The sequence below is a fragment of the Camponotus vicinus genome, unplaced genomic scaffold, assembly GCF_025532165.1.
Source record: "Camponotus vicinus isolate PSW18456_S1 unplaced genomic scaffold, iyCamVici1.0 SCAF_9, whole genome shotgun sequence".
Classification (NCBI taxonomy): Eukaryota; Metazoa; Arthropoda; class Insecta; order Hymenoptera; family Formicidae; genus Camponotus; species Camponotus vicinus.
In genome coordinates, this window is record NW_028141981.1 from 2,097,631 (window position 1) to 2,113,697 (window position 16,067).

The 16,067-nt window shown below is 29.3% G+C and overlaps 3 protein-coding genes across 11 annotated transcripts; 2 read left to right on the forward strand and 1 right to left on the reverse strand.

Moving 5' to 3' along the window:
- The first annotated feature begins 2,367 nt into the window (after positions 1 to 2,367).
- Ras85d (ras-like protein 1) lies at positions 2,368 to 6,637 on the forward strand. 3 transcript variants are annotated; one of them, XM_083109409.1, is made up of 5 exons: positions 2,368 to 2,582; positions 3,621 to 3,811; positions 4,083 to 4,226; positions 4,287 to 4,493; positions 4,642 to 6,637. In XM_083109409.1, exons 2-5 carry the CDS (start codon positions 3,683 to 3,685, stop codon positions 4,726 to 4,728), a joined length of 567 nt encoding a protein of 188 aa, XP_082965535.1. In that variant the 5' UTR covers positions 2,368 to 2,582; positions 3,621 to 3,682; the 3' UTR covers positions 4,729 to 6,637. The 3 variants fall into 3 exon arrangements, with proteins under 3 accessions (XP_082965535.1, XP_082965537.1, XP_082965536.1); XM_083109411.1 differs by lacking the exon at positions 2,368 to 2,582 and adding an exon at positions 2,662 to 2,799; XM_083109410.1 differs by lacking the exon at positions 2,368 to 2,582 and adding an exon at positions 2,676 to 2,829.
- Positions 6,638 to 7,046: 409 nt separating this feature from the next.
- On the reverse strand, positions 7,047 to 12,660 carry Vap (RAS p21 protein activator vap). The gene is made up of 15 exons (XM_083109396.1): positions 12,414 to 12,660; positions 11,778 to 11,959; positions 11,451 to 11,632; positions 10,746 to 11,143; positions 10,493 to 10,638; positions 10,085 to 10,418; positions 9,550 to 9,893; positions 9,275 to 9,466; positions 8,992 to 9,141; positions 8,868 to 8,916; positions 8,582 to 8,800; positions 8,266 to 8,498; positions 8,023 to 8,164; positions 7,729 to 7,866; positions 7,047 to 7,592 (listed from the first exon to the last, which is right to left on the reverse strand). Exons 1-15 carry the CDS (start codon positions 12,459 to 12,461, stop codon positions 7,515 to 7,517), a joined length of 2,835 nt encoding a protein of 944 aa, XP_082965522.1. The 5' UTR covers positions 12,462 to 12,660; the 3' UTR covers positions 7,047 to 7,514.
- Positions 12,661 to 12,930: 270 nt separating this feature from the next.
- On the forward strand, positions 12,931 to 14,904 carry Idi (Isopentenyl-diphosphate delta isomerase). Of its 7 annotated transcripts, none has more exons than XM_083109402.1 (4): positions 12,931 to 13,156; positions 13,267 to 13,499; positions 13,681 to 14,007; positions 14,300 to 14,904. In XM_083109402.1, exons 3-4 carry the CDS (start codon positions 13,726 to 13,728, stop codon positions 14,756 to 14,758), a joined length of 741 nt encoding a protein of 246 aa, XP_082965528.1. In that variant the 5' UTR covers positions 12,931 to 13,156; positions 13,267 to 13,499; positions 13,681 to 13,725; the 3' UTR covers positions 14,759 to 14,904. The 7 variants fall into 7 exon arrangements, with proteins under 7 accessions (XP_082965528.1, XP_082965533.1, XP_082965531.1 ...); XM_083109407.1 differs by having other exon boundaries at positions 13,696 to 14,007; XM_083109405.1 differs by having other exon boundaries at positions 13,699 to 14,007.
- Positions 14,905 to 16,067: the final 1,163 nt, after the last annotated feature.

The following is a 16,067-nucleotide window of genomic DNA, read 5'->3' on the forward strand; positions in this document are numbered from 1 at the left end:
AAAATTAGCGCCCGCCGTTCGACATCGTTCAAATCTTACAGCGCGAATCAATGTGACAGATTATTTTCAGAATATGCAGATATTAATTCCTATCATACGATAAAGCAATAGCTTACTGCACACACACGTGTACTCAATTAATACGATCGTCCTAGTTCACAACGACACTCCGATACTAATTAGCCAATTACTCATGGGATGTATATTCAAGTGTGTTAATTGTGTGTTAACGTACCGTGCAAACGTCAAATAAACTAAAGTGCACACTCACGAATAAATAATATGATGATATATCGATAATTGAACTTACGCGAATTCCAAGAAAAGAAATTTATATCCTGCAGTGCACAGAAGATACGCATCGGAAAAGCTATTCGAAAGAGTAGCAAAAATTAGGAGACAAACGACAAGATGTTACCTCTTCGTATTATGAACTGAACCGTCATTAACTACAAAGTATATATTGAGAATGTAAATAAATACTCTAGTTCTGTGTGAGAGATAAAAGGAAGAAGAACAAGACAAATTTACAGTTCCAATTCGAAACAGGATTCAGATCAATAAAAACGGAAAGTTTTGAAGGAAAAAAATATATCATGATATATATTTACCAAATTAATCTGTCTCTACGATATGAATTCTCTTATTATAATTATCATAATTGTCGAGGGAAAGAATGCATTTGCTTCCACTGATAATACAGACCTTATTAACGCTATTTTATTAGCAATTGATAAGTTATACCAACTGTTGAAATATACGTAACCGTAAAAGTTTCTTATTTATTTTTCGCCGCAATTTTATTAAATTTACTTTCACTAATTTTTAACCTTCACAAGTTTAATATCCCATAACAAATAAGTGATTCAAGCATATACACAATATATGAATCTAATTATTATATTAATCAAAACAATTGCGAAATGTTTGATAGAAGCGGTGCAAAAAATAAATGAAGTATTTTCCTTTTTGATAAAAGTATTTTTAAATTATATATACAAAATATATATATATATATATATATATATATATATATATATATATATATATACAGGGTGAATTTTAATGGTTGTGTCAATCTTTTTATCATGCGGGAGATTACCGATCGCAATTTTAACAAATTGATCGATACATAGATGTCAGTTAATTGGATCGACCGTATCGAAGGCCGAAATATAATGTGTACAATTAAAGCAAGTTAAAAGCTGAAATTATATAGTATGGATTTATTATTATTGTTAAAGCTACGCACTTATTATTATTATTATTATTATTATTATTATTAAATATATATATTATTATATTTATTATTATTATTATTATTATTATTATTATTATTATTATTATTAAAGCTACGTATACATATATAATATATTAAAGCAGTAAGAATACATATTTAAAAATTCAGTTCAAATTTAACACTTTAACGTTTTATGTAAAACTTTATTTCAAATTCCGCATTTATTTTTATGATAAAAATTTTTAATATTGTTATACGCTAAAGGTATGTAGTATTTCTGCTTTCTTGAAATAAAATCACGCAATTGTTCCACAAGAAATACATTCTTATGAAACAATTGCGTAATTTTATTTTAAGAAGGAAGAAAATTTTTTGCTCCATATTTTTAGCATATAAAACAATAAAAATTTATCATAAAAATAAATGCGGAATTTGAAATAAAGTTTTACATAAAACGTTAAAGTGTTAAATTTGAATTGAATTTTTAAATATGTATTTCTTCCGCTTTAATATATCGAATATGTATAATAATAAATCCCTAATTTGATCATAGTAGAATAATAATAATAATAATAATAATAATAATAATAAATGCGTAGCTTTAATAATAATAATAAATCCACACTACATAATTTCAGCTTTTAACTTGCTTTAATTGTATACATTATATTTCGGCCTTCGATACAGTCGATTCAATTAACTGACATCTATGTATCAATCAATTTATTAAAATTGCGATCGGTAATCTCCCGTATGATAAAAAGATTGACACAACCATTAAAATTCACCCTGTATATATGTATGTATGTATGTATATGTGTGTATGTATATTTTTCCGAATATAAAAAGATGTAAGTGATAAGAAAATATCTTGTATGTTTCTTAGAAATCATCTCTATTATCACTTGTTGTCATTTCTAAATATAAAATAAAGAAATAGGCGACAGATATAATAACATAAAAATCCATCACATTGATTACACGATCCCTGATATCTAGAAAGAAGATTAGAGCCAATTAAAATTTCCTCAAGAACACCCATATCGCGAACGATAATACGCGATAATCGCATCGACATTCGCACCATCTATGAAAGTGGTCCGTGAGCCGCGCGAGACGGTCAACACCCTTTCCGACATTTCCGTATCGTCGTCGTCGTCGTCGAAGGGGAATAGGGAAGAAGACGACAGGGGGAGGGAGAGAGCGACATTGGCAACACTGACGATGCTCCTTTCCAGATGGTATCTCCAGTGACTAATTCCTGACGATACAGACCACGACGAGGTGGAGTGTTTTCAGCGATCCCGGTGCAATCCATGAGATGAGCATTTTTTAAATCACGGTAAGTGTCCGGGAACGCGCCGTCCTACCCTGTCCTCCTGCCCGTTTCTCTCGCCAGTCTCGCATCTCTCCCGATGCGTGCACTGTTTACTCCGAGATGCAACGCGCGTAGCACTCAGTCGATGACTTGTCGTGGATTCTTTGTCGGATGATTCCTTCTCGTGTTCGACGATCATACATCATCAGGACGCACGAAGACGCTACGATCGATCTGTCACGTCTGTCCGCACCTTCGTCATATGATTGTTGTTGAGTCCGCTTTTATTTATATCACTTTCTTTTCAGCCGTCTACGACGCGCTCGAGGCATCGCACCTTCGAAATTATCGCGAAAAAGTTGCATGAGTAACGAACATCTATCGCGCATCTCTCTGTTCTATTAAGTAATAATTGGATGACTAATACCAATGATTATACAATGTTCGCTTTCAGCAGAAGACAGCCTAAGTTAACACTCAATATTTTATTATCAATGGTTTGAAGATTGTTTCTGCTGTGAATGCTCTTCTTTTATTAAATTACATCATTCATGTGTTTTGTGAAAGATAGGGATACTGTTATTAATTGTAGTTATAATTCTAATACACTGAAAAAATTGATATTTGCTTAGCTAACATGTTAAAAGATAGCAGATTAAAAAAGTTTAGCAGAAGATCATACAACAGTTGTAAAGTTACTCTTGTGTTGTGAACATGAATGATAATAACAACTGTTGATTAAAGTTTTTAAATTACATAAGCAGTAGTTATATTTGAAGTGGTTTTTAGGAGAATAGAGTTCATATTTAATTTAATAATCAATGTTAATCAATTGATAAAATTAACACTCTCCAATCTAATCTTTATATTCCGACACATATATTTTAAAAGCTATAGATATAATTTTATCATATATTTATCTCTCAATATTTCTTCAATTTCTGTATTAAAATTTTCCTAAAATTATGATTTCCTTTGTTGATGAATTATATATATATTTATGTAAATCTTATAAAAAAATTTAAACTGATAAAGCATACATATATTCTATTATTTTTATAGATAAAGGAACTACCTAGAAAAAAATAATAAAACCTGTAAGCTGTACACTAAGAAATTGCATTATGACGGAATACAAGCTTGTAGTAGTTGGAGCTGGAGGTGTCGGAAAATCAGCACTTACTATTCAACTGATACAAAATCATTTTGTTGATGAATATGATCCTACCATAGAAGATTCATATAGAAAACAAGTAAGCATATTATTTTATTCACATTTAACTTTAATGTTTTATAAAAATTTAAAATAACTTCATTCTGTATTGAATTATTTAAACTTAATCCAAGCATAATCAATATGTCATAATAAAACATAAACTGTATAATATGACTGAGCCTTTTGGATTAAAATACCACCATCTATGTCAGAATCTTTCATTGTCCAAAAGTTAAAATAATTTACAAGTACAGTATCTTTTTTTTCTTTAGTTCATTAAATATATTGATATATTGTTGTTAATACAGGTAGTGATCGATGGTGAAACGTGCCTTCTAGATATCTTAGACACAGCTGGACAAGAGGAATACAGTGCAATGAGAGATCAGTATATGAGAACAGGAGAAGGATTCTTATTAGTCTTTGCAGTAAATTCTGCTAAAAGTTTTGAAGTAAGTGTATTATATAGATAATTATCTATCTGATTAATAATTGCATCATGTGTTTAATAGGACATTGGAACATATAGGGAACAAATAAAACGAGTAAAAGATGCGGAGGAGGTACCAATGGTATTAGTTGGAAATAAATGCGATCTTCAACAATCTTGGGCAGTAAACATGACCCAAGCGAGAGAAGTCGCACGACAGTATGGTGTGCCATTTGTAGAAACTTCAGCGAAAACAAGAATGGGTGTAGATGATGCATTTTATACTTTAGTAAGTAAACAAATTCTTGTTAATATCACACATTTTAATATGGCACAACACTCATAATATTACATATGAAAATGTTTATATATATGTTTCAAGTGAAATTTTTGCGAAAAATTTCAAGCGATGAAAATTCATCATACACGCGTTTCAGGTCAGAGAAATACGGAAAGATAAAGAACGTACAGGTAAACCACCCGGTAGTAGCGGACACAAGAAACGTCGATGCTGTATTTTATAAATTCTTGAATAACACCAATATATATTTTCACTCGAAACTTTATTACAACGCAAAAATAGAATATGAGAAAAGCCTTAAATTATGTTCACAGTGCACAAGTATATGCAGCTTACTCTATAGAATAAATTGCGATATAAATTGTAATAAATTGCAAGCACAATTTTTTCTATATATTGGAAAAGAAGAACAAATTATGTAATAGCAAATTATATAATAGTTTCTATTAATGGATTTATGTTTTATTAGAAACGTTTACTTGTAACAGTTTGCCAGGCAATTCCATTATATTGAAGTATCTTAACCCTTGATTGAGTGAAAGAATAATGCTGATTTTCTTTGCATATGTATGATGTTGGCACAAAAACATGTAAAATTATACACATATACATACATACATACATATATATATATATATATATATATATATATATATATATATAATATACATACACATAAAATTATAGAATTGTAAATCTATAACTTAATTCGCCAATATTATATTTGATGAATTCATATTTATCAATATATTATTGTCATTTTTATACCGAAAAGAATATAAAAATTGTATTACAGAATACAAATAGAGGCCATTGATAACATGTGGCATAAAATGTGACATGTATATATTACTCTTTATCTTATAGACATTTAGTCGATATTTCTAAGTATTTACTTGTCGCGCACTAATGGATTTTAATCAAACAGCAATATTATAATATGTTAGTAAAGTAAAATTTAATCGCTGTATAAATTGTTTTATAATTTATGAATTAAGTTTTTTGATCAATTGCTATTTTTTATCATGAATGCTAAGCAAATAAAATTATTATTCTAAAGCAGTAAAAAAAACTCTGAGTCACAGAAAAGATATTATAAACTTAATTCATTATATGCTGTGATTAGATATTTTTAAGTACATCAAGTTAGTTAAGGCGTTACTGTACGATTAAGTCTGCAATATATATATATATATATATATATATATATATATATATATATATATATATATAAATAGTACTTTATTTAGTAATTATAGGAGAATATACGCGCGTAAATATATAGATGTATCCTTAAAGGAACTTGCTTTTTTTGAGATAGATATGGATCAAATTACGCGAGTGTTGTATAACAATATCGAAATAAATTCGCAACATAAATTGTTAAATTTGAATAGAATATCGCTTTCTTGTATTAATTTCTTGTGCTACCTACATATTATTAACCAAAGGCTTAAAATATTCATCTAATGTACATTTATTTCTAGGGATAATGAATTTATTGCAAGAAAGCTATATTTTTTTTACTATAATTACTGATAGCATATGCATATAAATATGTATTTTTCTCTACAGGTTTATATAAGAATCTAAATATACTTAAAACTATAACTTTCCTTTAAACTTTAAAAGAAAAGTAAATACAGAATAAACATCCTGCGCTATTGGAGAAAATTAAGATAGTAAGAAATAAACTTTTACGTTTCTGCTTTATTAATAATTTGCTAACTTATGCTATAATATAGATAATAGAATAGTTCATTAAAATATTAACCACGATTTATTACGATATACTCAATTTTATATATAAACGACGAACACTAATAATACAATACTCAAGTTAATTGAGTTTTTTTCCTGACAATAAAATAATTTCGACATACAATGAATTTATTTTTTACAATTAACATACAACGTAAATATTGATGGCTAGGTTTTATAATATGGAACAATCAAGGGTTAAATCCTTCGTTAAACAATGCAAACTTCCATATTCTCATATACATGTAATATTTTTTAATATTAATATTTCTGGCTAATGAAAAGAAATGTGTATGTGTATATATAAGTATACACAGTATAGAGATATTACATATAATTCAGTTTCGTAATAAAACTTTGTATAAAATCTATTTGTTATGTAACATTCATATCGAATGCTTGCCTATACGATCGTTATGACTCACGTACACGCATTATTTACTTTTGTAACATTAATTATACATCATAAAATCAACTTTGTAATTTTATCTAACAATGTTTTGTCATTGACACGTGAATTTTTATGTAGAAATAAATTTACATTCATATATAATACTACTCAATGATATTCACGTTTCAACTATATTACAGTCAAAATTTGTAAATCAAAAACTATGTAAAGTTTGATTATATCAATTATTTGTTAAAATTTTTTAAAAATGTATTAAGGTATACATATATAGATATATAAACTTATCTTTAACATATTTCATCTTCCATCTAAGATATGTGAAAATGTTCATAATAAAGTTATATCTGTTCTTGAAATATACAATAATATCGAGATAATATCGGCTTAGTTTATTTACCTTGATATATGCATTTTACATTCAATATAAATATTTTATAGAAATTGTGCGCGACTTTAATTACTCTTGGGATAATGGGCTAAGAATTATTAAAAATATTGAAATATTTCGATTAAAGTTGCATTTATTTTCGAGCATCTAAGTAAATATAAAATTGTTATATGCCTATATGATTCTGTATGTATCTATATCACTGTCATGTTACTGTGTGTCACTATATATATATATATATATATATATATTTATATATATAAACTAACTTCTAATTACATATGAAATAGTAAATGTAGGCTTGAGTGTGTATACAGTAATATATATGGCACGTCAGTCTGTACGTTTAATCACTTAATTATAGTTATTAAATATTACTATACGTTATCCGTCAAATTTTATAAATCGTTTTATTGTTTGGCATTATTCATGGCTGATGGTTCTAGCACTACCGTATCATCTCCATATATTTCTGCTTATGTTTGCTCAACATTTCAGTCACTGTTACCAATTGTTTAATTGTCGGCTATAAGTAATAAATATATTTTTATATGCATATAATAATGTATTTTTAAATGTATTTTATATGCATATGCCTTGAGAGAGAATATCTACACAATAAGATATATATAAAGTATATATTATATAAAATATAGACATACCTGTGTCTTTGACAAAACCTGAAGTTCCTTCAAATGTGAGACACAAATATGATGTAATGTCGCCAAGTCTCTTGCAGTGTCGGATACGCTTTTGGTTCTTGGATCTGTACCCTCTGATTCTGGCTTCTCAGTAACATTCTATATGAATTTAATTATATAAATTCAAATTTTTATTTTTTACTACATTAATGTAAAATTTTTATGAATAATGCAATGAAAACATTTAAACTCAACAATAAAAATCAAAAAAGCCTCTAATAAATAATATAAAATAAATATATAAAGTAAACTTACAGATAGCTGGTCAAGGAACACCACCATTCGTTCTTTATTTTTGAGTATGAATGGGTTTACAACTTCCATGTATGGTTCTTTTCCACCAAATTCCACTAAATTAGCAAGATTTTGTAGACACTTTGCCACCATGACTAATGATCTATAAATAATTCAAATTAAACAAAAAAAAAGTACAACATGGAAGATATCCTTTTTATCATTATCTCACATTCATGTAATTTTAATTTATGTATAATATACCTTGCAGCAGATGGAGGTGGTGGCTCAGCTATTAGATTAAATGATCTAGGATTTAATATGGCAGGGCAGAGAAGGCGTAGAAATATAAATCCACTGACTACCCGAGTTCTGACTAGTCTTTCATGTGGCCACTTAGCAACTACTGCTCTTTGTAAGCATCCACAAATGTATCTGAGAGTCCTCGGACAAGCATCGGGACTCGTGAAAATACTCAATGTAACTTCATCCAATACCTAAAACAAAACAAAGCACAAAAAATTATGCATTAATATAATTGTCTAATTGCAAAGTACAAAATTGCAAAAAAATTATATACTTGTAATAAAAATTCTGCATTACTACAAGCATCTTCTGGAGAATCCATTTTTGTTGGATTTAATTCGCAGCTCTGTTTACTTTCAATTAATTTCACAATTGTATCACGCAAAGCTGCTTTTAAAAATGAAGTACAAACGGATTTCATATATAAATCCATCAAAGTAGTAGTAAGACTGGCAGCTCTAAACAATGTTGGTGTTTCATCTTCTTTTTCAACCTAAATAAAATGCATTTTATAATTAAGTGCTTATATTTTATATCTGAATAACCAAATGATAACTTACTTCTGCTTGATTCAATGATCGTAAAAGATCTGCCTCTTTTCTTTCATGCCTAAAAAATTATTTTGATAATGATATTAGAATTCATTTTTATAATTAAATGATCATACAAGATAATTATTTGTACCTAAAAATTCTAAGAAGACTATTTGCCAGGGGTACTCTATCTAAATGGCATACATCCGCTAAAGCCTTGACAACATGCAGTTCTGGATCTAGCAATAACTGTTGAAGAGGACTGTACTCTTCAGGAGGCATAGCTAAATCGTGTCTGTATCTGTAAAATACACATGTACATATATATACATATACATACATACACACACACGTATATTATTATTATTATTAATATATTATATTAATATGAAAAAAATAATGTTAATGTTTTAAAAAAGATTCTTTATCTTCACCGTATGCGTAAACGTAATGCTCCCCATTCCCCGATAGGTGTAACTCCCGATAACGGATACCATTCATCCATTTCTTCGCCGTTAGTCAAACTCGCCAGTTCAACCGTTAATTCCGCAACCTCTGTGTCTTTGCTACGCTTGCCTTTATTATATAAAGTCAACGAAAAGGACATAACATCCGGCGGTACATCCCTGTTGAGCATATTAATAAAGGCAATTGAATAAAATTTGTATATATAGAGTAATTATTTTATATAAAAATCACGCATACATACTCTAAAATAAATTCCTCATCCCAGAGTGGATGTAATCCCGTTTTAACTTTCGTGCGAGCAACTTTAACATTGTTTAGAGCCACTATAATAAATGGACTCGGAACTAGCTTATATGGAAGCCTATGCGCGTCTAAGATATGCAAGTGCAACGAACGTAATTCACGGAGACGAGCAACTTTTGGAGCACGAGTGAGTTGTGATACACATAATGGTTTCAAGGCATTAATCCAATCTAATGCGTTCTCGGAATTTGGGGCAGCCAAGTAAGTTATGGTGGCCAGACAAGGTAAAGCACGTTCAACTAATTGAAAACAATGAGGCCTATCAAATACACTTTCGTGGACCTAAAAAGATACTTTAATAACTCATCTTGCGTTTACTCTAAAGTGTTATTTCTTGCCATTGCCCATGAAATATTGCACATATATCATGCATGTTATAACAATTGTATTATAGCAATTATTTTTATGTTATTAACTTTAATAGGATTTGAAGTTTCAATATATTACATACTGTTCTAATGTATATTTCTCACCTGGTATAAGTAAGCGCAACTCAAGTCGATGAGACCTTTTGGCTTGGTTCTTTTAGGATTGTCATATAAATAAAGATGTGTGTCGGTAGCGTCCACTAACAACACAAAATACAATGCTTTCCATTTTTTATTTTTCTCAGACTTCTTTTCCAAATATCCTTGCATTTTAATTCCTTTGTTTTTCTTCGCTCCCGATTGCTCTCGGCATTCTCTCAAAGTCGCATATATTTTTTCGGCATGTTGAATTTCTCTATTTACTCTGACACTACCATCAGGCTCAGTTACCATTGCTTGAACTAAAGTATGCCCTTCCACAATTTGTTCTTTTCGATATCTACAATATAATATTAAAAGTAAAAGTTATGTCAAAATTATTTCTGTGCAAAGTCAAAATAGCAAAAGATATACCTGTTAATAACAGCATCAAGACATTCAAATGTTCTACCTCCCATTAGATACCTTACTCCTTTTTTTTCGATTCTGAATCTTTGTATCTGATTGTTTATGTGGAAAAAAAGTGAATAATCTCCCGGACTATTGTCCGATGGTCTGACCTATAATAGAAAATATAAATATAATTTATATAAAAATAAATAAAATCAAGAAAATTTTAAAATAGAAGATATTATTTATAAAATAAAAAGTATAATTATTTGCTTACTAGGAAACTTCCAGGTCCTGCTTTCACCAGCATGTCCACTGCTTCGCTTTTGGTGACATTAGGATGAAACCAGGAAAACACTGTGTTAGGATCTATTGAATCATCGAGATCCTCCACTAATTCCCGAAATATTAAACCCTGTTCGCCAGTTCTATGGGCAGTGACCCACAACCACCCATCACCCATGTCATTGTGCACAAAAAATATATCACCTTTTTGAAAGCTCAATTCATCAGTATCTGGCATTTTTGTATATGGCAATATCGCGACAATTCGTTTCTTATCATTTACTGGTTCAGGAGGTGGTGTTGGGTGTATAAGTCTTTCTCTCTTTAGCAGATCCGAACAATGAGTATAATATGCAACTAGATCTGATAAGCTATTAAATTGACGACCGCCTACAACATTATTTCAAAGTAGAAATTATCCATTTATGTAGGATTTCTACATACAAAATAATGCAAATGTAAAAAATTTTGTCATTTAATTTATACATTAAAAACATTTTATAAATATGTATTAATTTAATATTATATCTCAAAATTTGACTTGTATAATTTTCAGAATGAATCTTATGTGCATACAAAAATAAAATATCTCTCAAATAATATACAACTATTAAAGTATATATATATTTCTTTTTAAGTTGCTTTAAATATTTGTTATGAATGACTGAGGATTGTTAAATTATATCTTAATCCTTACCAATATAATAATCTCCACAGACAGCTGTAATTCGAAAGTGATTTATTCCAGTTCTCCCCAAGTAAGATAAAACATAACTTCCAGGTTTCCTATCACTTTCACGAACCAGATAACTACCCATTTTACTCGCATCCCACAATCTTTCTTCTGCTGTAAATCTATCTAATCTACCATGATACCACCTGCAAGAAAAATTGTACACTTCTATTTTAATCCTGGTTCTATGATTGTGAATGCAATCATATAATCAGCCTTGCATTAACATATAACTTTATCGTAAAGAAATCATATATTTGCAAAAAATTGATAAATTATATTCAGTCTCACTGATTTTCTGGTGGTGCTGTTAATAAGGTAGCATTTGCACCATCAGGTTCTTCCGTATCTTGTATATCATCTGGTATATTTTCAAGAAAGGGATCAAATTCATTCTCTGCATTTAATGATTCATTTTGACCGCCATCTTCGCTTCCTGTACTGGGAGATCCGCCTTTACTACTATGTTCCATCTATAAAAATATGATTATATCCGATGAAATCAATCTTTCATTTTTACTTTCTACTAATTTTATACATATACTATTTTATACATATACATGTATCAATAATTTGACATCCATTTTGACATGTTACTGAATGTCAATTTTATTTTAATGCAACAAATGTTATACTAGATATACCACAATTTTAAAATAAACAAAAATATAGTATAAAGCATGCACATTTTTTTTATGCTTAATCGAAGAATTAATGATATCGGTCAGACGACACCGAACGACAGACATTAAGATAAGTCACAAATGTACAAAGCACGCTGATAAAACTCGGAAAGGAAGTAAAATATTAAATAAGAAAGACGTGAAGCAGTTTGCATTACGGTGATCGCGCATTCCTTTCATAACGCCGCATAACAAAGAAATGACGTATGACGGACGATGAATAATACTCCTCGTACATACTTACCTTGGCATTGTTGGACACGCTGGGTCCGCCGCGCACAAATTCCGCCATCCTGTCGACGCACACTTCACATACACGCGATTACGGACGAGAATCGAGCCGGTCAGTTGAACGGCATACCTTACACGACAGTCCTTATTGCGATGTCTCCCTGCGCCGCGCGAATATTTACAAAAAGGCAGACTCTTGTTAATATAAAATATATTGACGTTTCCCGGCAGCCATTTTACTATTGCACGCGCCGACCATGACATATGCATGAACAAGAGATAGCAAGTGACAGCAGATGAAGATCGGTAATGCAGCGATCGACACGTATTGTTATGCAGCGACAACTCTTTACAAGCTCTTGTCTATGGCTACGATCGGGGAGACGCTGAGGATGCTTTGAAGCGTTTAATTGACCAATCAGGTTAAAGAAATCTTTATTTCTTTCGTCCTGATTGGCTACTCAAACGCTTCAAAGCATCTTCAGCATCTTGCTAACCGCAACCTATGCCCGAAGCGAATGTATTGACGTTACCGATGGAGCTAAACAGTGAAACTGCTGGGTGAAAGAGCTAAACGAACGTCAATTTATTCAATCAAGAGGTCTGTTCTCTTTAACTGAACTGGCTGTACCTGTAGAAGTTATCTTTTTCTTTTCAATGTAGAGTAAAAAAGATAATCTCTGAACTAGTGCAGTGAGTCAGCTGAAGAGAATAGACCTGATGCTGAATGCATTCATGGAATTTTTTTCAATCATTGTGAGTTTTGAGGCTTGAGATCATGACTATGAATGCTAATGCGATTCGGTCTGACGTATTTCTACATACATATGAATGGCACATTTTTCAATCGTATTAACTTTTATCAGGTGTCATAATTATTCTATTCATTTCGAGGACAAATAAAAATTAGCTTGCGTAAACGATAACGGAAGTGACTGAAAAAAATGGTGACAAGTGACATTTAGTAACGTATAGTTAACCACGTGTGTAGACTTGGTTCGTTGCTTTTAATTATTACTCTCCATACGAGTAAATACTGAACTGGCACGCAATTGCTTTTTTAATTAGAAAGTTCAACAGTGTTTCTAATGCTACCTAGGTAAAAGAAGGCACGAATATCTTATCGCGTATAATACCTGTATTTATTCGAAATTTTTTTTACGATAATTTTTTGTTATCTTTGTATTTCGAAACACAAAGTGCAAGGTTGAATCGTAATATATTAGCATACATTATACATTCTAAAAACAAAAAGTAGCATTCTCTGTATCTGTTTATAGCTAGTTGTTGCTTAGCAGTGAGAGAGTTAACTCCAACTTGCCATCATGATACAAGGAGGATCTAAGAAGCTTTGCAATATTATACACAAGATTACAACATGTATGGGAAAGAATTATGGAACGGCGCAAATAGCACCATTACAACAAGCTGCTTTGAAGGAACGTTGTATACTTATAGACAAATTGGATAGACCTATCGGCGAAGCTACAAAAGAATTTTGTCATGAAATTAATGCAAAAGGAAATATACCGCTTCACAGAGCATTCAGTGTTTTTCTATTCAATAACAAAGGAGAGTTGTTACTTCAAAAACGATCTAGTAGTAAGGTGAGACTTATATATTATATTATACTTTAAGATAATCTTGAATATTTTAATCAATAGTTTTAATGAAAATTAATAGATTATATTAGTGTGAAAATTAATAGATATAGGCTTCAATTTTAATATACATAACATTAAATATCTATTGGAAATTAAAATTCAAAGTAAAATTATTTATTTATCTTGACATTTGATTAAATTAATATAGAATAATCTTTCTCATACTTTTAGAAACATTGGATATAAATGCTTAAAAAATTTATCTTTATATGTCAAATTTCTGTTACACATCTAGATAACATTCCCAGATCATTACACAAATACTTGCTGCAGTCATCCATTAGCAGAAATTCCATCTGAAATGGAAGAGGAGAATGCTATGGGTGTACGCAGAGCAGCAATAAGAAGACTCCATTATGAACTGGGTATACCTAATGATGCAATCAAACCTCATGAATTCTTTTATTTAACAAGAATCTACTATGAAGCAATGAGTAATACACGTTGGGGTGAACATGAGATTGATTATATATTGTTCTTGCAAAAAGATAACATCACTATAGATCCTAATCCTGATGAAGTCAGCGAGGTTCGATGGATACCTAGATCAGAGATTGAAAATTTTGTGAAGACTATGATACCACTGACACCATGGTTCCGTCTAATGTATCAATATAAACTATTGCATTGGTGGGACAATCTACATACTATAAATAAAATGCAAGATCTCGATAATATAACTACATTAAAATAACTACATTAAAATACTATATAAAATATCAAAATGATTCAAGTGAAAGCGCAAAGTCTGATCACCAAAGATTTTTTCATGTATATATTGCAATTTTGCAAATTGATAATATTTTGTAGCTTAAAATAATAAATGTCATATATATGGGATCTGTTCGTACCTGTATTTTTGCTCGAATATTTTATATATACATATTTCCATATATATACCTTATATAATTCTGATCTGGAAAAAGTCATTTTTAGGATAAAAAAATTAGATATGTACATAGAAAAATAAGAAAAAAAGAATTTGAAACTTAGCCTTTTCTCCATCTTTATAACAAAAATATAATATACATAATTTAAACATTTCTTGATGTGAAAGAAGCATGCACATATTTTATAGGACAAATTGTAATTAAATAAATTTGTTACTGTAACTTATACTTCTCTGCTTTAATATTCTTTATAGTGTGTCTTACTTTTATTTTATCCTAACTAATTAACTTTTATTCTCATTATTTATATTTTGTATTCTTGTTATTAATTCATCATATTGTTTTTAAATCATGAATTACAAGTTTATAATACTTAACAAGAGCAATATATACTATATATTATATACAATATATATTATACTATATACAATATATATTATACTATTTGTCAATTATTGTACGTAAGACTAACTGTAAATATAGATATGCATTTATTTTGGCTGAAACGCTTCCAAATATAAATTTAGATATTTTAGTCATTGCGCATTAATATAATATTAATACTTATAATGCTAATGAAGAGGATCGACAGTTAATGTCATGATAATTGTATAAAAAATACATTATAATAAAATAATCGATATAAAATAATTTTTTTCTATATGGAAACAAAAATGCAATAAATTTTTGTTTGATTCTGTTTGCGTTTTCAAAAAAGTTATTTTGAATATAAAAAATATAAAAAATGATGTCTTACATCATATTGAATGTATATGTCTAATACTTATATTAAAATCTTTTAATACTGTTTAAGCTGTAGCGAAATGTCAATATAAATTCTTAATGTTAAAAATCATATTAATATATATTCACAATTACGATTATGAGATATTGATTATTTTAAGAAATTATTGAATATATATAAATTCTAAGCGAGAGAGATATATAAGACGCTTTTTATTATAAAAGTTAATAATTCAGAATTAAATCATATATATGAAATAATTCATGAAACAATATTCATATATGATAATAATATAAATGCAAAGTATATAAATAAATAAATAAATAGATGTGTTAATTCGTTAAATCGTTAACAATATTCATATTTGA